At 37.3% G+C, this 23,446-nt stretch overlaps 1 protein-coding gene across 4 annotated transcripts; it reads left to right on the top strand.

Moving 5' to 3' along the window:
* The first annotated feature begins 32 nt into the window (after nucleotides 1-32).
* On the top strand, nucleotides 33-19,025 carry Med (Smad/Smad4 homolog Medea). 4 transcript variants are annotated; one of them, XM_034980019.2, is made up of 14 exons: nucleotides 33-178; nucleotides 1,181-1,419; nucleotides 2,460-2,628; nucleotides 3,703-3,912; nucleotides 4,563-5,093; nucleotides 5,826-5,945; nucleotides 6,187-6,333; nucleotides 6,721-6,825; nucleotides 7,557-7,687; nucleotides 8,439-8,530; nucleotides 8,816-8,984; nucleotides 10,054-10,180; nucleotides 11,294-11,438; nucleotides 11,760-19,025. In XM_034980019.2, exons 2-14 carry the CDS (start codon nucleotides 1,183-1,185, stop codon nucleotides 11,827-11,829), a joined length of 2,253 nt encoding a protein of 750 aa, XP_034835910.1. In that variant the 5' UTR covers nucleotides 33-178; nucleotides 1,181-1,182; the 3' UTR covers nucleotides 11,830-19,025. The 4 variants fall into 4 exon arrangements, with proteins under 4 accessions (XP_034835910.1, XP_034835911.1, XP_034835909.1 ...); XM_034980020.2 differs by having other exon boundaries at nucleotides 2,460-2,634; nucleotides 5,838-5,945; XM_034980018.2 differs by having other exon boundaries at nucleotides 2,460-2,634.
* The last annotated feature ends 4,421 nt before the right edge of the window (nucleotides 19,026-23,446 follow it).

Below are 23,446 nucleotides of genomic sequence, written 5' to 3'. Positions count from 1 at the left end.
GGGATACTACGCCTTTATCACTGCACCACTGCACTATGGATTGTTAAAATGTCGTGTTCTGTTTTGGTTTCATCTCGAAATAAAGGAAATCAATTTTCATAATAAATCTATGATTTTAGAATTTTACAATAAGTGCATTACATATGAAAATTGGAACCGTTTTCCTGTTAATACGCAGGTAAGTATGTTATTTACTTAAAGCTCGTTATTCGGGTAATAAACTCGCATGATTATTTTATTTTATTTTCTAGATCTAATTCTTAGAAATTATCAATTGTAACTTAACTGTATTCGGCTTTCTTCGTTTAAGTAGAATGCTAAATACATTCAGTTTGTTGTTAATGAGTCGATTTAATTAATTAAAATAAGGATATGTAATTATACAATTGTTATAAATAGATTTATATTTTGTGGCATTTATTTATTAGTTTAAATGTAACTAGCTAATGACCGCGATTGCTCCTGCATGTTTTAAAAATACCTGTAGGAACTCTGTTTTTATGGGATAAAAAGTATCCTGTATAAGTTTCCTATCCTCCAGGATGAAAGCAGGATGCAAGCTTTACCTGTGCTAAATTTCCTCAAGATCAGTTAAGTAACTGAGCCTTTGGAAAGGATGTACACTTGCATTATTATAATATGGACATGGATTTTGATTAATTTTTTTTTTGTAAAATACAGAAAGATCTACACTGCTTACACTGATTGCTTAAAATCTTTTGTTTTTAAATTAATATACACTAGCTGATTTAGCCCAACTTTGCTGGGGTAGGATATCTTAATAATAATATCATTTCTTGGTGGGGGCCTATTATAAATGAAGTGAAATTCATTTTTTCAAATTTAGAGAGAAAACTTGCAAAATCTCAAGTTATTCGATCCACGGTATACACCAGCTACTTAGTTTGCCCTTTTGTATGTAAAGTGTAAACTAGCTTATGCCCGAGACTTTGTCCCTGTGGACTACACAAATTTTTATACCCCTATTTTACCTCCTTAAAATTATAAAAAATAATTTCTTTGCAAATTTTTATGTCACAATAGCTATCTGCATGCCAAATTTCAGCCTGATCTGTCGAGTAGTTTGAACTGTGTCTTGATAGATTAGTCAGTCGCTTTTTACTTTTATATACTTAGATTAAATTGTATGTTATTATATTTTTTCTGTTGATACTTGTAGACATGAACACTACAGCACCCACATCGGCAGATGCCTGTCTTAGCATAGTCCACTCCCTGATGTGCCACAGGCAAGGGGGTGAGAGTGAAGGCTTCTCAAAGAGAGCTATTGAGTCCCTGGTCAAGAAGCTGAAGGAAAAACGAGATGAACTGGACTCTTTGATCACAGCAATCACAACAAATGGTGCACATCCGAGCAAATGTGTCACTATACAACGCACACTAGATGGTCGCTTACAGGTACTACTTATGTTCATCTAGTTAAAGACTATAAATAACCTGCAATAAAGCTTTGTTTACTGCTAAAAAAAGTATATTGTTTTGTGATCAAGTTAGTATTTGATTGATAATTTTTTATATTTACACTAGCTTATCCCCGCGACTTCGTTTGCATGGACTACACGGTACACCCCTATTTTACACTTTTACAGGTTGAATTTTCAAAAATCCTTTCTTAGCGGACATCTACAGCATAATAGCTATCTGCATGCCATATTTCAGCCTCGTCCGTCCTGTAGTTTGAGCTGTGAGATCAGTCAGTCAGTCACCTTATATATATATATAAATATTGTCACTGCTTAGCTATGCATTAATCCTGTTTTCTGCTATGAAAATTCTGCTGCAAAAAACAGGATTTTAAATTGGACTACATTAATAACAAACAATATTTTTTAATAAATACATAGTAGGCATATATAAACAGAGTAATTTGATTGATTCTACACATTTTATCGATATTAATACGCAATGCAATTTCTATTTGTTGTATTACAATTAGATTTTACAATCAAAACTGTTGTATTATCCAGGTTTTAGAAAAAATACATTAATAAGTAGGTAAATCTAGTATCAAAAACCAGGTGAGGTTATAGAAATAAGTGAAATTTTCCAGTGTTACAAGTTTCTAAAAATTCAATATCAACTTTTATTAGACATACTCTATTAACCTTATCTTAAGACATACTGTATTAAGCTGTGGTAGCCTAGTGGTTAGGATGTCTGCCTTCTAGTCGGAGGTCGGGATCCGGGGCATGCACCTCTTACTTTTGGGTAGTTATGTGCGTTTTAAGAATTTAAATATCACTCGCTTTAACGGCGAAGGAAAACATCGTTAGGAAACCTGCATGCCTGAGAGTTCTCCATAAAGTGCTCAAAGGTGTGTGAAGTCTACCGATCCGCACATGGCATTCTGAGAGGAGACCTGTGCTCTGTAGTGAACCGGCAATGGGTTGATTATGATGACCATGATGACTATTAACCAACTGTTCTGATGATTTTAGGTAGCAGGAAGAAAAGGTTTCCCACACGTAATCTATGCTCGTATATGGCGCTGGCCAGACCTGCACAAGAACGAGTTGAAACATGTCAAGTTTTGCCAGTTTGCCTTTGATCTCAAATGTGACTCGGTCTGCGTTAACCCTTACCATTACGAGAGAGTTGTGTCTCCAGGTATTGGTTAGTATTTAAGGTTTTATTTTTTCAGAGTTAATCTGGCCTGCATATGACTTCTTGTCCTATTAGTTAAACTACATACCTACCTATGTATTTTTGCAAAAAGTTTTTGATATTTTGAAAATTATTAGAGGATTATATTTCTCAATTAATAAATTTTAAAAATATCAGAAATTCTTATCTTCTCCATTAAATTCAAGATTGAAATCAGCAATTTCAAAGTCATTAGCAGGAGTCTGAATTAATAGTTCAATTTGGGTTGAATGACCTTAAACATTATTATTAGAATGGATATGACTGCAGGATTCTAGGATTGTGAGATTATGATCCTGCATTTATGGTGAAATCTATAGAGCGCACTCTGACTTTGCTTATACTGGCTCTACACGCTCGCCGAGTGCAGGCGAGCGGCGGCGAGCGTGTAGAGCCAGTAGCAGACTTAAAATGAGACAGATGTATATCTCTCACATACATCTGTCTCGTTATAACTCAATCTTAAGTCTGAGCAAAGTCAAATTGCGCTCTATAGATCTCAGCCTTAAAACCGATGTTTGTTTTCTTGTGTATTTCTATATCTTCCACATAAGTTGTACCGCCAAAACCGCAATTTTTCAATAGAGCGTTCTAAAAAGTCAAAACGATGTTTTACGCTGTCCTCTTTTGAAAAATATAACATGATATATCCCATAAGTACAAAATGTATTTTTAGCATTTTTTTTATTTGAAAAAGTAAAATGAATAAAAATAGACTTTGTTATTTTAAAAAGGTCTGATACTAACTTTGTGGCAATAATAAACTTTATTGTCAATGTTCATCAATCATAATGATTTCAAATTGTGCCGACGTAACTATTGCGATGTGATTAAAGGACAAACCAACAAACAAACTTTCGTATTTATTATATGATAGTGGTAATAACAAAATAAAATAATCTCAAATTATAGTGATAACATTGCATACTATGCTAATCATACAGTAAAATCTATACCTTATAGTATAAATAAGATTAAAAAATATTTTATCTGTGTAATTAGCCCTAAAATGATGAAAATCATGTCATATATTTCTAGATCTTTCCGGGCTAACACTCCAATCAGGACCCAGTAGACTAGTCAAAGATGAGTACACAGCAGGCATTGGTGGAAACGGCATGGATATGGACACGGGGGAACTCGTGACGATACAACACCACGCGACTAGTCCCAGACATCACCACGGCAACATGCAACACCATCACCAACAGTTCCAAACAACTAATATCATTATAAACCAAGGGCAAAGTAAGCGTCTAATTTGTACTGATTATGGCTCGTGTCAAGAAAGTTGGCCTAACATGATACCTGAATGAATGTAACTTAATTTTAAACTACTATTTTGGTACATGAAAAATAAAATAGATACCTAGATTAGATAATAGCAATGTTCTTCTTTGGAGCAGTGCTTGTTCTTGAGACCCTGAATCAAGTCGTCCGTCTCCAATCCTTTGTGATCGTCGCCAATTTTATATTTCCCCATAAATACTTGTGGGTGCAGGGTACAACAGCACATTCTTAACTGGAATTAATGTAGTATATGCAGCGATGCAATACATATTTCTAAGGTCCTCGTAGACAACGTGTGGCAAAAGCATTTCACAACATATCCAAGTACGAGAAACTGAATGAAGAATATTTTATTATTTTCATCCATGCTGTAATATTTACAGTTAAATATACAAGCAAGGTAGTGATAAAACAAAAAATCTAGTAGACAAAAAGGGATAAGAAATAAGAATACCTACGAGGATTTGAGCGGTGGAGAAGTGGAGAGGGCCAACTTTCGTGGGGCGAATTGCAATTTCTTTTGTTTCTTTTCACTTTGAGTGTTATTAATTTGCAAAATTTCGCGCAGCATGTTAATTTTTTTCTTTTGCATTCTTTTATTTTCCTAGCGCCAGATGGCGTTGCGAATATGTTTTCCGCTACGCACGGACCACGACCGTCGATACGGCCGGGAGTACCTCAGCAAATGGTGCACTCGCCTGGAGCTCAAATGTTAAACCATCAAACGAACCAAATGGGGCCGGGAACACCTCAAATGGGGCCGGGTACTCCACAAATGGGGCCAGGGACACCACAAATGGGTCCGGGGACACCACAAATGGGTCCAGGTACACCACAAATGGGTCCGGGTACACCACAAATGGGTCCGGGTACACCACAGATGGGGCCAGGAACACCGCAAATGGGGCCGGGTACACCTCAAATGGGGACAAACATACCACAGATGGCGTCTCCAAGAATGGCCTCTGCTCCCACACAGATGTCCCCGGGAACACCTCAGATGCCGATAAGTCAAGGCATGTCGATACCTAGTCCCCAACAAATGGTCATGGCACAACAGAGGACTATAGCACCGAAGTTAGAACCGCCCGATACAATGGACGCGCGTGCGATGTGGCTGCCGAAAAGAATGAACCATTGTAAGCTTATCTTTATTTTGCACTATTTTTAATTATTACTTGTGGCAACCTTTTCTGTCGTTAATTTGTTAAGTATATGTTTTTATTTGAATGTATGTTAAAAGCAGGTTTTATTATGAAGCGCTATTTATTATTTGTGTTTACTATGATTACGATTAACCATTTACTTAACTATGCATTGTGATAAATAATTAAAAAAACAAACAAATGAAAAACTGTTGTTCTTGTCTACTTTTTATCGGTTCAAGTTTTTAATGATATTTGTGGACTGACAAATGGGATTTTTACTTTCGTAAATTAGCTCATTTTTAAATTAGTGAAAAAGGGGAAACCGTGAGAAATCCTCTTTAAAAAAAATGCTATTGTATATAACTATATAGGTACATATAAATCTCTACATAGTATAAAAACGCTTCGCGTCGCTTCCCGCCGTTTGTCGAAAATGCTGTCTTATTCTTTTGAAATAATTAACAAAATTATGTATGATGGAATTACTCTACCCTGACATCACATTGGTATCTACATTGCCGTATATAAGTGCGAGCAGTAAGTAAAATCTTATACAGATCGTAGATAAGTGCGAGCGAAGCAGACAGATAACTCGACGACTCAGTTTAAAATGCGTCGACATTAGTTAGTATAATAAAAAGCGGCTACTTGTGAAGAACCCAGCGTTTTTATATACCGCGATATATTAAATGCGCGTTTTGTATAGGTATTGACTGTTTCCAGCTGCCATGCCAGTCAGCATGTCCCCCGGCGCCACCACTCCGCTACTGGACGGATCAAACAACACTTTCTTCACGACTGAGCAGACCACCACTGATACGCAAATGACTCAAACTTTACCAGGTAACATACAACAAAAATACAACATCTAACATACAACAGAAAATCTAACATGCAACGCATATATATTTTTTCCTGTGGAATTCTTAGAACTTTTTTACCATGTTTAAGCCCAAGTAGCCACTGTGTTTAACTTGTGCTATGAGGTCTTTTCAGTTCTTGTTTAAGCGCCAAGGTTTTTTAAAGAGTAGAATAAAGGTGAGGGTCAGTTGAATTATTCTAATTGAATTATTATTGTTTTCAGCGGGCTCAGTTGCCGTGTCAGCGGCATCGGCGGCGCCAGTGACCGCGGTATCGGCTATGCCCACTGAGCCTCAGCAAAACGGCTTCCCCGCTGGCAGTCCCGCGCCACAGCAGAGTCCAGTGCCACACCGCACTCAGCATCAGCAGGGTAGGTCATTGTTACCCCGGGCTCGGTGGCTGTGTCTGCGGCATCGGCGACGCCAGTGACCGCGGTATCGGCTATGCCCACGGAGCCTCAGCAGAACGGCTTCCCCGCTGCAGCCAGGCGCCACAGCAGAGTCCAGTACCACACCGCACTCAGCATCATCAGGGTAGGTTATTGTAACCTCTCGCTCAGTGGTCGTGTCAGCGGCATCGGCTGCGCCAGTGACCTCGGTCACTGGACCATTAAGCTCTAAAAGAATAGCCTAGCTATATATTCTCAGGACAATTTAGTCTTTGGCTGCAATATCAGGTAAGTGCCGATATACGATCTGATGGAAGCGCGTTATTCTAGACATATCGCAGTCAGACTTATAAAAATAAATTGTTCTAGGTACATGGACAGGCAACAACACTCTAACATACACACAAAGTCTAGCGCCCCCGCCCGCCGCCCCGCCCGTCTCCGTCGATGCGCCGGCGCATCATCATCACTACTGTGAGTAGAGTGATGTTTCACATACACCAGCACCAGTGTGGTTAGTCTGAGACTTTACAGCTCACCAAGGCGAGATTCAGGGAGCCGCTGGATCCAGGCGGCGCAAGACCGTGGCGTGTGGAAGTCCCTACAAGAGACCTATGTCCAGCTGTGGACGTCTATTGGTTGATGATGATGATGATGATGATGATGAAGGTGAGAATGTGAGCGTCGAAACACTAGTGTCACAGTAAAGTGGACTCAAAAGTCCTCGATTTAAAGTCTAAAATTCAGTACCGACTATTTTAATTTAGCAAAGTTTCCGCTTGGAGCGCTATTTCTAGATATATGGATGAACTTGAGCTTCAAAACAAGGTAATTAGAATCCATTTTACTTTGACGCTAAATTGTTTCGACGCGACGCTTGAATTCTATCAACGTTAGTGAGATGTAAAATCTTAAACATGCTACAGATCCATACTTTCCGATATGTAAATGTTTAACTTTACTTAAATGCATTTTTTCGCGTGATAGCTTTGCTTTTACTCGTTCATAGCTCAACAAGATTTTTTTTGATGACAGATTCGTTACAGGATGTCCGAAGGTTCAAACTATTGATCTTTGCTTGAATTCCTCGCTACTCTCAGGATACTATTTTTGAATCAATCATAAGATCCTTTAGCTTGCTCGGCAACAAATATGTACATATTATGATATTAACATAATTTTTTATTTTATTTTAACATCATTAGACAATGGTAACCCCGGTGGTTTACTGTCGAGTCAGCCGGCCCCTGAATACTGGTGTTCCGTAGCGTACTTCGAGCTGGACACGCAAGTGGGCGAGACCTTCAAAGTCCCCTCCAGCAGACCCAATGTTACTGTGAGTTTGTATCTTCTTGTTACTGATTTATTTTACTAATAGCCTGCGACTTCATATCTAAATATGTAAAAGGATTGACTGACTGACTGATCTATCAACGCACAGCTCAAACTATTGGACGGATCGGGCTGAAATTTGGCATGCAGATAGCTATTATGACGTAGGCATCCGCTAAGAAAGGATTTTTGAAAATTCAACCCCTAAGGGGGTGAAATAGGGATTGAAATCTATGTAATCAACGCGGACGAAGTCGCGAGCATAAGCTAGTTCATATTCATAATTCTTTATTGCTTCGTCTTTGTACGCGTGGATTTATATTTTCGTTCGAAAATCCCGTAGGCACTCTTTGATTTTGATTGATTGGTCAGGTCAATTGCTCCGTCGTGGCGTAATTGAAGGACAAACCAACAAACATATTTTTACATTTATAATATGGTTATCTGAAGTTGCAATGGGCAGGACACACAGTTCAAAAAACCGATAGACGTTGGGATCCTAAGGTGCTAGAATGGTGACCTCGCACCGGATAGCGCAGCGTTGGAACGTGGAAAGATTATATCAAACGAGTCGCAGGGAGCCGCTAGATTTAGGCGGCGCGTGTGGAAGTCCCTACAAGAGATTTATACCTATCCTGCCGTGGAAGTATATCGGTTGATAATGATAATGATGATGATTTATCATTGTTTAGTTCGAAATTGAAAACGTTTTTGTTTTTAAATATTTTCTTATTATCAATTCTTATGTATTTTAGGTTGACGGCTACGTTGATCCTTCTGGTGGAAACAGATTTTGTTTAGGAGCCCTAAGTAATGTCCACAGGACAGAACAGAGTGAACGAGCTAGGTGAGTACGCAACCCAGAATCAACCTTTATATAAAGATATTTAATGGAGGGTCTCAAGTGTTTTCAATTTTTTATGAAATAATGGGTAGTTTCGAAATATTTTTTAAATACGTCATATCAAAAATTGTGGTACTGGCAGTATTCGAACCTGCGTCTCCCTGGGTATCATGGTTCACTTGCTGCCAGTGTCGAAATCTGAAAAGTAAACACTGAAGTGACTGTGTAGGTAAAGGAAAATTATAAATAGTGGGTAGTTTATCAATAATTTGGATTTTTTTTTCGCAGACTTCATATCGGCAAAGGTGTTCAGTTAGACCTACGTGGGGAAGGGGACGTATGGCTCCGATGTCTTTCGGACCACTCAGTTTTTGTCCAGTCCTATTACCTTGACCGAGAAGCAGGCAGAGCGCCCGGGGATGCTGTTCATAAGATATACCCTTCTGCTTGTATTAAGGTAAGGTTTATACCTCAAATATATAATTTTCGGTGCCCGTAAGCGCATTGCATACATAAACAAGCAGCGTTACAGTGACATTACTAATCTATATATCGATATAAAAGAAAAAAACAAATTTTTTATATATTTTATTCAAGTAAACTTTTACAAGTGCTTTTGAATCGTCAACTAGTTTAATTTACCAATTGACTGGATATCAATGCACCTACTGTACCACCAATCACTTATTGTACCAATGTACTTATTATCTTTTGACCTTTAGTAATATCATTGTAAATCTTCTTATGCTGTGTCTTTAATTGGTTTGTCAAATAAAATAAAATAGTGGATGCGATTGGCTGTTGATGCAAAACCGTCAACACGACTGGTTAATCTCATCAAATCTGACCGGCTTTAGGTTGGCTTTACACAGCCGGAATGTCTCTCTGAATTCATAATCTTAATTTCGGCACCTTGCCTCACATATATCTTAAAAATTCAGATTGATCAGTAGTGTCGTGATTCCCGACACATGCAAACGTCTTTATGGACGAGGAATTAATACTAATTGCAATGCTCTTGGCTTTACATAAAAAAAGAAACGCAAACGCAAACACTGGATTCATCCTCTAAATGTGAACAGAATAAAGGATAGTCAGTATCACATTACGGCGAGAAAATTACGACAGTATCCTGACAGATTCTTCGATTACTACAGAATGTCAGTAGCATCATATGATGAAACTATTTTGCTGGGGAACAAAATCCGAAAAAAGTATCTAAACTGAAAAAGTTCATAATCTGATTCCAGTGTGTGTGTCGCTCTATTCAAATGTATGGCAATACGCGCGTTATAAAATCGTTATCTTAAATATTCCGGACCGGAATTCAGAACGCTCGTCCGTATCATTCTTACAGATCGATCTGAGAAATTCATAATCTGAAAAAATCTGAATGTGTGCGGAGCATACTGACATTGTAAGGAATTGCGGGCTTTCTGAATTAATAATATGAATTCAGAGAGACATTCCGGCTGTGTAAGGCCAGGCTTAGAATTACCTTATTCGAGAGAATGTTTGGTTTCCAGGTATTCGATCTGCGACAGTGTCACCGTCAGATGCAGACGCAAGCGCGCACGGCGCAGGCCGCCGCTGCCGCGCAAGCTGCTGCGGTCGCTGGACACATACAGCCCGCGCACCCTGGCATGAACAAATGTGAGTACCGGGTACCGGGTATGGTGGTGTGTAGATGTTGGTTGTAAATTAAATCCAGTTCTTCTAACCACCAAATCTATATTTCTTGCGAATTTGTCGCGGTGATATATACAAACACAAAGATATGTAACTATTATTGACAACGTATATATATTAGCTTGAAAAACATAAAGACGCGGCACACGGTGCAACAAAAACCAAATAAAAATTATGATGACGTGTGTCTGGCGTACGGCCGCTAAACATGCGTGGACACTGTGTCGCAGCGGCGTATTGGAACAGACTGCAGTCTTATGCAAATACTAGGCCGGCTTCGAATCGAAGCGCGCGCGCAGGCGTGACGTCATACGAACCGGTTTTTGTAGTTAATACAGAACGGAGGTGCACATACTAGCCCTGCATGCGACCTGCGGTCTATATATGAAAGGTGTGTTTGTTTGTAGTTTGTGTATGTGAATTTTATGTAAGTATGTTTGTATGAAAGTGTTAAAGATCCCCATACAGGGCTCACTTGGTCATGTGACCCGAGATATACAGAATGTGACCAGAACGGGAATGTGTCGGGAGACGATCTTCAGCTGTCCCACCTCAGCCACTTACAGCGGGCTGTGCGGGCAGCGGCGCGCGCCGCACGCAGTCTCGACCTCGACGCGTGCGTGAACTGAGTCCCTGTGAAAAAGGACCCGGGTTCGGAACTAGTCCGACTAACGTCGACAAATAAAATATCTGACTGTCGCTAGGGTCAACAAACGTTGCGTAAATAGGCCACTCGGAGTCAGTGCCGCGTCGCAGGCGGGGCATTGATCTGAGTTTAGACGCTACACGCTGTAGGTACATTGTTCGAAAAATACTAAACTGCAAGATAAGGCAAATAAATAGTTATTGGTGTTGGATTGTGTTTAGGTTGTTTGCTCTCATAAGAGCTACACTTCCGCAGAAGTGTAGCTCTTATGAGAGAGAGAGAGAAATCTCTCTCGTTTTAACTTTGTCTTAAGTCTGAGCAAATTTAAAGTGCTTTCTAGCCATTTTTGAAAAAAAATACTCCGCTTAATTTTTCCAAAGATAGATATTGTGTTTCATGAGCTAATAATTTCACTTTACCCACGTCATCAGGCCTGTCAGCAGCCGCCGGCATCGGCGTGGACGACTTGCGGCGGCTTTGTATCGTGCGACTGTCGTTCGTGAAGGGTTGGGGTCCGGACTACCCTCGCACCTCCATCAAAGAGACGCCCTGCTGGGTCGAAGTACATTTGCACAGGTAATAGCTAGGTTTTTCTTAAAATAATCAATTTAAGATTAACCAAGGAGCCTTTGCACGTGAATTTATTTCCGCGAATTTTTTTAAAGTATGAAAATACCTGTTTCAGAAGGTCTTTTCCAAATTATGGTTTAAATAAATTCCATGGTGTTAAATAGATTTGGAGTGGTGAATCTCACAGCTCTCCTTATAGACTAGTATTTTTAGGGTAGAGATTTCTCGCTAGAGTGTCACTTCAATTATTATCATCATAATCACAAGCTAACTTAATACCAATTGCTTATGCAAATAAGGTTTAATTTCTATCATCCGTAATTCCAGAGCGCTGCAACTCTTGGACGAGGTGTTGCATACGATGCCGATCGACGGTCCGCGGACGAGCATCGAGTAGGAGTTGATCGGCTTCTTTTGAGGCCTTCGTGCTAGCACCGCCCGCCTGGCGACAGCTCTCGTTGAACACTACTCAAAACACTTTCCATCCCTTTCCTTCCTCCTAATTTGACTATCTTATGTCCTTGTTGTTCCGCTCAATACAAACATGATACACTTTCCATCCCTTTTTCTCTCCCAATTCGACAATCTTTCGTCCTTGTATTTTCGCTCAATACAATTAAAATGCATTTTGTATCTCTTTCTCTCCTCCCATTTGAAAGTCTTTTGTCCTTATTTGTTTCGTTGTGAAATGGTAAAGTAAATCATGTTGAAAAAATGAAAAATATTGTCCTCTATTATATCCTTTTTTCTCGAAAAGTTAAAACACACTACACTAAATAAATCGATTTTTCACATTTTTCTGTCTAACATAATAATATTAATCCATTTAAAAAGATTTTTTACAGATTTTATCATGTTTTGAGTTATGTAAAAAATAACATTTTGGCTATTATTTTTAAGCTATCCCATAGATTATTATTTTCTCCTTTCCCTTTCTACACAGTCCATGGAAGAATACAAGGACTTCAATGTAGTGAAATGAGTGTAAAACGAACTTTTAGTGCTGTAAACTCTTATAATATGATGAAACGTCACTGTTCATTTATATTAAAAAAATATTCAGACATATATCATTATTAATTTTTTGATAATTTGTATGAGATAGAGAAAATAGTATTTATTTCAGGAATTTAATTTGCTTAGTAAATAAATTTTTGATAGTCTAGAAAGATCACGAAGCCTAGATTTACTGTTAAAAATTATGAACTACTGACAAATATTCTTTTATACATATCTTACACCCGGCTATACTCACGTGTTTAGTCGACGCTAGCCCGACTAGTTTCGAACCCATCCGGGGTCCTTTTTCAAGTAGTCAGTTCGCGCACGCGTCGCGGTTGAGACTCACGATAGTTTAAATGCTAAAATACTCTTTTGTAACTTAAATACAGTGGGGCCCACTGTCCACCAAAGTGGAGATGGCCGGAGATGACCGATCAGATTATTGACAGATCTTACGAGTTCTATGCTGTGATCTATAGAGCGCACTTTGACTTTGCTCAGATTTAAGACACTGTTAAAACGAGACTGCGCTATATCTCTGGCATAAATTTGTCTCGTTTTAACTGAAGCTTAAGTCTGATCAAAGTCAAAATATGCACTATACACACTCAACTCAACCTTAGAGTTCAAACGAGACAGATCTATGTCAGAGACGTAAATCCGTTCTAAATACTATCTGTCCCAGCCTTACTCACGTGTGTAGATAGTATTTAGAATGGAAATCACTCACGGTAGTTTAAACGTAAATCTGTCTCGTTTTAACTCGTAAGTTATGTCAGAGACTTAAATTTATTTCGTTTTCTAAGTCTGAGCAAAATCAATACGCTCATAAATGTTTAAGCCTTAAAGTTTCTAGTGGATCTGTTAAAGTTCTACAATTAGACTGGGTTATGAAATATATTGTTATCTTTTGTTAAAATTAGAAAAAAAATACCGTGACGTTTCATCAATTAGTGTTTTTATTACCCTTTGAGTGGTGACGCGATCATTAGAACCAGGTGAAATGTGCAAGTTTGTTTAGTGATGTGATATGGATTGTGAAGTGTTGTACTGTACTACGATGGACTATTCAATGATTTAGTGACGCCTTATTTACACCTTGGTGCTAATTCAGTTCACAAATCTCTTAACTGAATTGATAGGTCCAAAAAACTAGTGCTTCTCCATGAAACGGATGCACTAGTTTTAGACCTGTACATTTTGGTATTCTAAGAGATGTGTGTACGATGCAATCAAATTAGCACCATAATCTAATTTGATATCGATAAAAAGTATAAAATATATTGATCTACCTTTCCCGTCGTCCGTTAATGCAACAACTCGTACTAAAGTATTTTATTCGCATGGAATGCACCATTTTGTATTGGACGGGAGCGTTATTACGTGTGTTACTAATTAACTATAAACATTTTATCGATATTAAATCAGATGTGTTATCAATTTTAAATAAGCATTTGTTTATGTGATGTGTTACATGTAAGTAACTGAATTATTTCGATACATTTCGGCTGTCTTCCAAATTTCTTTTTGCGTGTCTTCCGTTATCTAAATTGTTATTTTTATGCTTGGTTGTGGACCCTTTCATGTTAGACCATACCTCGTTACGATCGTACGTTACTTAGAGATGTACGTATCGTTACGTACGTACGTAATTGTGTTCGTACGGAAAACTGTATTTAAAATACGTAGTTAGTTGTATGTCAGCTTAGAACCCTTTAGCCCAGCAACACATTTGCAACCTGTAAGCGAAATGTCAACGCCTTTAAGTCCAAGGAATTAATGGTTGTGAATGCATTGGTGTGCTAAAAGGGATCTGTGGCGTCTATATAGTGTACCGTATATAATGCATAAATTTTGAGAATGCATTTGCCATTTTTGGTCTATGACACAACTGTCATGTCAATTTGACAGTTGACACAATATAGTGCAAGACCTTTTTCAAAATTTATGCACTACTGCGCGCAAGCTTAAGGCGAGAAGGTCCTGAAAGTACCTCGATATAACGTTATCGACATCAAAGGGTCTATTAGAAAACGATTTTTTTGTATAGCTTAGGAATGTTAAAGGTATAAAAAAGAGTAGGTATGGAAACAAACTTTGCACATTAAAACAAAAGGCGCGTACGCTCGCGTTTATAAAAAAAGGTGAACTAATAATTATTGTCTTGTATCGTCTATTTTAATATTTAGATCAGTAATACTACGTAGTCATATAGTAGTTGTATACCAGTATTGAGATGTAACAAAGTAAATGAAATGTAAATGAGATCTCAGTATAAAATATGTTTCACAAAATATAAGGCTAGTATTTTTTTTAAATAAATCGATTGTACTATAAGACAAAAACATTTAAACAACCATTAAAATTTCACGTTGCATAGATTTATCGCCCAACATTACTTATTATTTCTGCGGACTCTGACGGTTCTACTGCACCGCCATTTTTCTTAGGTTCATTCAGTACAAAGATCATCATGCACAGTTATAAAATAATGTACAGCACTCGGCAAGAAATATTGTTCATCGACTTTTAGAAAGAGATAGCGGTTTCGTATAGTGTTGTTTCTGTCGTTGAGACCGACAAAACGTCACATAGGTATGAGTGACAGAGACAATGCTCTACGAAGGCTAAATCTTTTTCTAAATGTCGATGTACAACATTTCCTGCCAGCTACTGTTATAAGTATCTATAAAGCCAATCCACGTGGCTCAATCGATTTAAACTTAATATATTTAAGTAAGATATTAGTGATGTAATATAACATAATATATTATACAAATATATAGTTTCTGAGGGCAATACTCTTTGCTCAAAAGAATAAGACATATTTTTGTTAAGAGGTTCCTTTATGAAGATATAATATACGTATATTTAGGTTGTTTACACACTGAAAATATGTGGGTAACAGTGTATATTCACGGTAGTTTTAAAGAAATGAAAAATCTAATGACGTATCCCACATGATACAAATGTGCGATCAGTGTGTAAACTGCCTAGTAATATTATTAACAGCGATACCAAATTGAGCCATTTTTAAATAACTTAGATTATACATAAATAATAATATTAAAACAAGACATAATTATAGTTCAACTTGAAAGAAGCCAAATAGGAATTAGCTTTCGGTACGGTAAGCTAAGTTATTAAGTTAATTTGAAACTTTAACATACGTTTATACAGTAATTTATGATAGAGGTAAAGTTATTTTGTAAGTAAACATAGCGCGGAGTGGGAAGGCTGTATTTTGTTAGCTGGATGTGCCTGGACGGTGGGGTAGCGTGGATTTACTTCTAAACTTAGACTGTGTTATTTATCTAATTTCTGTGCAGTTAGTGTTTTCGTCGCCCATATTATTAAAAAAAGAGAAAAAAGGTTTTGTGCTGCCATATTGGACAAAGAAATGTTTATCAAGATTGTCATAATACTATCTTACTGATTTAATTTATAAAACACTAGCTGACCCGCCCCGGCTTCGCTCGGGTGGAGTATTTCGGACTGGGAGTGTCATCGTGAAGCCGTTGCTTGATACCTAAAATATCAATTCACTATCAGAAATTCTACAATCCCCACCATTTAGGACTTTAGTACTTTGCAGCATCAGGATTGAGGAGTTAGGATCCGATGTTCAATGATGTAGCCTATGCTTGGTACCTAAATTAATTTTGCATCATCCGCAGTTACTGAAACATTATAGTTTAGGAGTGCTGTACCCTACATCATCAGGGTTGAGGAGTTGGGACTTGAAGTCTGAGAATAAAGTCGTTGCTTGGTCCATACAATATGAATTCACTATGAACACTTCCTGAATCTTGATAATTTAGGCGGGCAGTAACCCTGCAGCATCAGGATTAAGGAGTTGAATCCAGAATTTTTTATGTGACCACCACGAAAACTTTTTTTGTTGATTTAAAAAAAATTTTTGCAAATCGGTCCAGAAACTTCGAAAAAATCGATGTAGAAAAAAGAACCACCTCCTTTTTGACAGTCGGTTAAAAACCGATGACCTTGAAATAATTACGGAACAATTTTTAAAATATCCCCTTTCTAACAAAAAAAGAATGAATGAAATCGGACTACGCGTTAATGAATTACAACTCAGTATACATTTTAACTTTCATCCCCTCTCCTACGGGAACCATGCTGAATTTCGGGATAAAAAGTATCCTATATTCTTCCTCATAGTATGACCTCAAATCGTACCAAGTTTCATTGGAATCCATTCAGTAGTTTCAGCGTGATGCGCGGCTGTGATACAGACAGACAGACAGACAGACAAAAATGAAAAAAATTCCAGTTTTGGGTTCAGTATCGATTATAGAGTGCCCTCGAAAAAAAAATTTCAAAATATCTTCAATGTACAGAATTTGACCTGTTACAGTTTTATTATAAGTATTGATTGATATTGATAAGCTAGAAAGAGCTATCAAAAAAGTAAAAAAATATATTTTGGATTGACAACTGTTTCAATCTTTAATGTGTAAATTACTTTAATTTAATAATAAACCAAGAAATTAAAGTGAAAGTTTATAGGTTTAAATTATTATTATATAGGGATTATTAAAATTATAGGTATTATTAAAATAGACGAAAAAATGTGTACCTAATGAAACATATTAAAGAAATTAACAGTTTGCGCAACCCCACTGAAATACATGATTGATCTGTGATGTGCTAACAAAAGAGGGTAGGTGTATAAGATAAGAATTGCGCGTCCGCGTCAGATTGTGGTTTACGCACTAAGGCCGGCCTCAAACATCCCGAATTCCATTCTGAATTCAAAGAAAGAATTTAGAATGTTAAAATATAATATTGCATATATTCCGAAATCTCAGTCACCATTTTAGCTCTATGTGTCAAATGTCATGTCAAAAGTATGATTTCAGTCCTTAATTTAAAGGTGAACTTTTGACATGACAGTTAACATACAGAGCAAATATGGCGAGTTAGTTCTCAAACTGTACGCACTATATTGTCTTGTGGTTCCCAAGCAGTAAAAGTGTCGCTCGAATTCGAATATAGAAGAAAAGAGTTTGTGACTAGAAAACACTTACAGAGTTTGTGACTAGAAAATGTTTGTAAAGTCGACTTTTTAAATTCATATTTTTACATTTTCTAATCCAGAATTCAGAACGCTAGTCAATATTTATTATGACTGATCGATTCGAAAAAATCGGAACCGGATTTTTTTCCAATGCGATCTATACAAATTTTTCCTTTTGATTTCATTTGAATTCCGTATTTGAATAATGAGTTGAATTCCGGATGTATGTGGCTGCCCTGATAGCCTGTGAAAGTAAAATAGTAGTTTTTAAGGTAAATGACATATTTTGTGTACGAGAATAACTGTATAAGGTTATAATTAATGTATGGCGTGTTTTTGGAATATTTAAGACTTTCGTTTGCGTCAGATTCGCTTTAATTATTATTATTACGTAGCAGTTTTACATTAGAATTATTATTGTGTTAAATTATAATAACTGTTAGTGAAGTTAGTGTTTACGAGTTTTTTTTATTGATTGATTATTTTATTTTAGATATTTGGATAAATGTTGTAGGTCTCACCTACTTTTATGCTTTTTTATGACAAGTTTTATCTCCGTTTCTACGGCTATTTGATTTGTAATAGTTTATTAGCAGTGATCACTATTTCGCCTGTTTATAGGACATTCATCACAAATAGTTTTATCTATTGTTTATTTTTTGTATTATTTTCTCAATACGTTTGTTACCAAATACATTTGGAATTTTTATGAGCGAGTTTTGTATATAGTACAACTTACTAAAAATATTTTTACTCATATAGTGAGGTGTGGCGACAGTGGCTATAAACTATAAAGTCAGCGAGTGGTTGAGTATTCGTAAATTTCTCTCTAAGAAGTTTTTTCACAAAATTAGAAACGTATATCGAAAATACCTCTTTATAGTGATCAAAAAGGATACAAAGGGTTTTTAGATTTTAATAAGTGGTAAGGTTTTTTAATGATGTTAATGTTTTGAATAAATATTTGTCAAATTCTACATACCACAGTTATTGGGATTACCGTTGATGGCACTGTTGAGACATTACTGACGGATCTGGACCAATAAATACACACGCCATTTTGGGGTATACATTATTATAGTTAGTGATCATGGTGCACAATTTATTGTAATCTAAACTTGATTGTCAGATTTTTGAAGGATTTTGTCCTTATGGCTTGTCAGTAGTCTGAATTAATAATAATATATTTATTGATATGACTATTGAAATATTAAACACATATTAAGCATTTAAATATAAAACATTTGGTTCTAAAATGTTTCGTATAAGGCGTGTTGTATTTTTGGAAAGATACCCTCTATTTATAGTACACAAGAAAACCTTTCAATGTACAATTTAAATCTAATGTAACAGTTATCAGAATATAGATTATGAAAAAACGTAACTATTGTTAAGCATGAACACCTGTGGTCTCCTAAATAATAAAAATAATACTTCTTCCCATTAGACGTAATTTCGACTTACTCTTAAACCTAATTAAGTTTAAATTACATTTTAAATAATGCCCAATTCATTCTAAAAGGTGTGTCATATGAAATCCAAACGGGCCAGACATTGGGGCCGATTCTCTTGTACACAATCTCTAAACTAAACTAAATTAACAGGTCTAAATTTTGTGCCATCCTTTTCCGCAAGCAAAATTATGAAAGGGATAGCAATAGATTTAGGCGTGACATTTTAGTTTAGTTTATAGATTGTGTACAATGGAATTAGCCACATTCTTGTCTTAAAAAAACGGTGAAGAAAATTGTTTAGAAATTAGTCTGATCTTGTTTTTTACTATTTGAGGAATCATTTTATTTATTCCGAAATCATTTTACTGTTTCCGGAATTATGCTATTGTGAAGATGTACCATTTCATTTAATAAGTCCTGTAAGTGTTTAAAAATGAAATGTTGATGTATGATTAAAAATTCCATACCATTAATGTACATTAATGTTGGATTCGCATAGCGATAAAATACTATTGATGTTTTTCAAGTAAATTTTTTATAGAGACTTTCGAGACCAATCTAACCGACACTAATTGATATTATTTTGTACTATTGTTGTATGGTTGTCGCAAGTTTGTCGTGAATTTTGTCATGTTGTGAGAAAGATACCGCATGGTGTACGTAGCCTTAAGTGCATAGTTTAAGAGTGAGTATGAAGTATGAAATATGAGACAAATGAATATAAAGGTTATTCCTCTAAATGTAGTTTTATTTTCTGTTTTTAATAAACCAGCCTTTGTTGCTTTTGCATTGTAACAACTGGCCACACGTCCCTACCCCTAAATGGACTTTTTAAATGGCAGAAATAGATTTCAATCGCTTATTATAATAAGAACGTATCAACGATACCTATAGTGCGCGACAGGTCGAGATAGTAATCGGGATATAAGACGGGGGGGACGCCCCGCACATCCGCACGTTACCCGCGCGCTCGCTCGTACCGGGTTAGGTTAGGTTGTTACGATTCTTCACTCTTGCCTGTGCTCTTACCACCAAATAGATCGATAAATCATCCACAGGGCAGGTTGAAGATCGGGTTTTTTCAAATCGATTACAAGTTATTCTTTGACTGCGATCTCACTAGATGGTAAGTGACGATGCAGTCTAAGATGGAAACGGGCTAACTTGTAAGGGGGTATACTTACAAGTTTTTATTAAACCCACCTCTTATTAGTTTCTACATGGCAACGAACCATTACGCAAAATCGCTTGGCGGCACGGCTTTGTAAACAAAGGAAACCTCCCACCAGAGCAGAGTTCTTTTGAACCATTCTGAAATCAAATCTATGTTTACTCGAATGGATGGATGTATGTTTACATCTTATCTGGAATGTGGTTAGCAGTAGGTACTGAAAGACAACCATGAGTTTACCTACATATGCATATTTATAGGTAAGTGAGGTCGAACATCGGCGCGGGCGCGGCGGGAATATTCCGAAAATATTGCATATTTTTAGCGCGAGGCCGCCCCTGTTTACATCAGCTTTTCGCTTTACGACCGTCTTATTTCACAGCTTACCAATCGTTATTTTTATAGGTAGGTAACAAAAACGAATGTATTTTTGCAAGTGTGAAGAGGATTTTAAATCTTTGTGGTAAGGGTCTAGCCGTGGGTGTCTCTCCACTAAAGTAGAGCGGAGCGGAACTTAGACTAGAGAAAAGTCTGTCCACTGAAGCGGAGTGAACTGCGGAGCGTAGAGGCGAGGGTGAGATGAGAGGTGACGAAACTAGCAAACGACACGATATTTGGGTAGCGGTAACCGTTTTCTCAACTTTACAATATAATTCTTACTTTGTAGTTTACTAGATTATGCCCACGGCATCGCCCGCGTGGATTGAGGTTTTTAAAATCCCGTGGAAACTCTTTCATTTTACGGGATAAAAAGTAGCCTATGTCCTTCCCCGGGATGCAAGCTATCCCTGTATCAAATTTCGTCAAAATTGGTTGAACGGACGCGGCGTGAAAAGCTAGCAGACAGACACTTTCGCATTTATAATATTAGTATGGTTTTTTAAAATGGCTATGATGACTCACTGACAGACAGACTGGATGAAACTGGAAGAGTTCTTTGTTTCACTACGGAATCCCAAAAAAACTTTTGCCATTACTGCAATTCGGCCTACCTACTGGACTATACTTTATTGAAATTGAAATTTGAAATATGTCTTTGTTCAATTTACAATGAGGGTTGAAAAAGTTATATAAGTAAACTGCGATAAAGCCTCCACGCCCACCACCACAACTTATAGCTATATGTAGGTAACAGAGATCAAAAAATATATAAGTAAGTAGGTACTTATAGGTACTTACCTACTTATTTTTACTTTATTGATAAGTATTGTCTTAACTTTTAATTTTAATAATGATATTATGATGCTGAGAAGGTAGCTCTGTATGTATGACGCAAGCTGAGCTGAGTTTCCGTTCCAATTTCTAAATGTGGAACCGTCGATAATGACCTAAAAGTCCTAAAACCAACAAAGTAAAGCGACACGGGTTACACTTTTATGTAGATATGCAGTTTATTCGCAATTAGAGAGTAGGTAAAAATCATCTCAACGGTTTCTATTATAATAGATACCTACCTGTACTTAAATATTATCTACCTACCTACTTGTGGTACGTATATATTGTTGTGGTATTACTTAAGCTTTCTAATTTTTACTAAGCCTAGCAATTTGTAACATTACCTACCGAGGACTTACGTAGGTAGGTACTTTATTTATTTGATGTAGCATAACAAACACAAAATTCGTATAGGTAGGTACAGGTTGTTGTAAGATGTTCGACAAGCTCTACCTAGGGGGGTAAGAACAATTAATTTTCTTAAAATATTTCAAATTCAAGCTGATAGTCCTGTACTCCTCATCGTCTGTAGATGTGCTCTAAGTATTACCTACCTATCAATTGTAGTAAGATTCGTAAATTGCAAGACCATAATATTGTACCTATTCCTAGTATAAAAGTAAGGTTTATAAAGCTGTTCGCACATTTCAAGACAAATCGCATGCAACGCTCGCAACGCTTTTTCAGTAGGTAGGTACTGGAAATATAAACGTACTTAATTATGAAAATTGCGTTGCTTGCGCGCCGGAAATTCTTTAAGCCTGGATTTCTCCTACGCTGATGTCCATCAAGTACATACAGTACGCGACAGGAAATATTGTAGGTACATCGACCTTTAGAAAAAGATAGCGGTTTCGGAGAGCGCTGTTTCTGTCGTTGAGACCGATAAAACGTCACATAGGTATGAGTGACAGAGACAATGCTCTACAAAGCCGAAATCTCATTCTAAAGGTCGATGTACAATATTTCTTTTCGGCTACTGTACGTTAGTCGTGCATCTTAGCTAATGTCCTCATGACCTCAGCCACAACACGACTCATTGGACAAGATAGCCAACTACGCAGGATTCGCAAATTATACAGTTGTACTCAAATCCCGATGAGACTGCAATTCAACACGACCAGAGAGAGATTAGGTTCAGAACCGGTGGTTATAGGCACCCTCTGTGACACGGGGCTTAACTCCGAGTTATTATTTAGAATTCCTTGGCTGAAAACCCCAATAATTTGGCCCGACTTGGGATCTCATGATCACCTTGTTAATGTAGGCACATGTATATTGTATAGTAAGCGACAGGTTGAGATAGCAAGCGGAGTATGAGGCAAACGCTTCACACGTCACCCGCGCTCGCCCGCACCTGTGGTGCACACATCAGTGTGGGGCTGTGTGGGTGTGCGGGGCGTTTCCTCCCCAATTGGAATCCAAACAAATCCCCTCCCAAAAACTACGCGTCACTCGTGAATGAGGATGTCGTCGACCGACATCAGCGTACGTAGCATGAAATCAGACCTAATGTGCGATCACCATAGAGCGGGTACCCAGATGGGTCTGACTCACGGAGCGGCACCGCAGCCGGTCGCAGAGCCTTGTCCACGTGCCAAGTGCTATTTCCAACTGATATAAAACTTGATTAGATGTTATCTATTTATGAGGGTAAATTCAACTGACATGTAAATCATATTATTTTGAATGTTCATTCATATTATGTTAAAGAAAATAAAATTGTTCCAGTAGATTTTTAATTGAAAACTTTTGTGTGCTATAATAAACCCAAGACCCCCCGAATAGGAGGCTGACTTCTGAGCCACTAGGCTATCATCTCTGTTTGAGCTTTACCTACTACGATTACCTATAGGTATATGTATTATTAACATCAGACAATCATATTCCTCTTTTATATAATAACCTTCATCTTCTTCATCCCAAGAGTTTAGGTTTTAAAACCCCCGTGGATACTTTGATTTTCCGGGATAAAAAGATACCTAGGTCTGTCTCCGGGATGCAAGTCTATGCCAGAGTTCGTCACAATCGATTAAACGGATGGGCCGTTTAACGCAACGTTAAACAGACAGAATCACATTTTCGCACTTATACCAAAAAGTTCTTGGAACAGCTTTTACACGTGTGAATG

Source organism: Maniola hyperantus, chromosome 21 (assembly GCF_902806685.2).
Source record: "Maniola hyperantus chromosome 21, iAphHyp1.2, whole genome shotgun sequence".
Taxonomy (NCBI): domain Eukaryota; kingdom Metazoa; phylum Arthropoda; class Insecta; order Lepidoptera; family Nymphalidae; genus Maniola; species Maniola hyperantus.
Note: the sequence above shows the minus strand (reverse complement) of the source record. Positions and strands in the feature narration are given on the sequence as shown.

What these genes read in the sequence shown, in the direction of transcription:
- Med (XM_034980018.2), top strand. Translation starts at nt 1,183, where the DNA reads ATGAACACTACAGCACCCACATCGGCAGATGCCTGTCTTAGCATAGTC. An exon ending in CCGCACTCAGCATCAGCAGG is followed by an intron (nt 6,334 to 6,720) that starts GTAGGTCATTGT and finishes AAATTGTTCTAG; the next exon opens with GTACATGGACAGGCAACAAC. An exon ending in GCACCCTGGCATGAACAAAT is followed by an intron (nt 10,181 to 11,293) that starts GTGAGTACCGGG and finishes CCACGTCATCAG; the next exon opens with GCCTGTCAGCAGCCGCCGGC.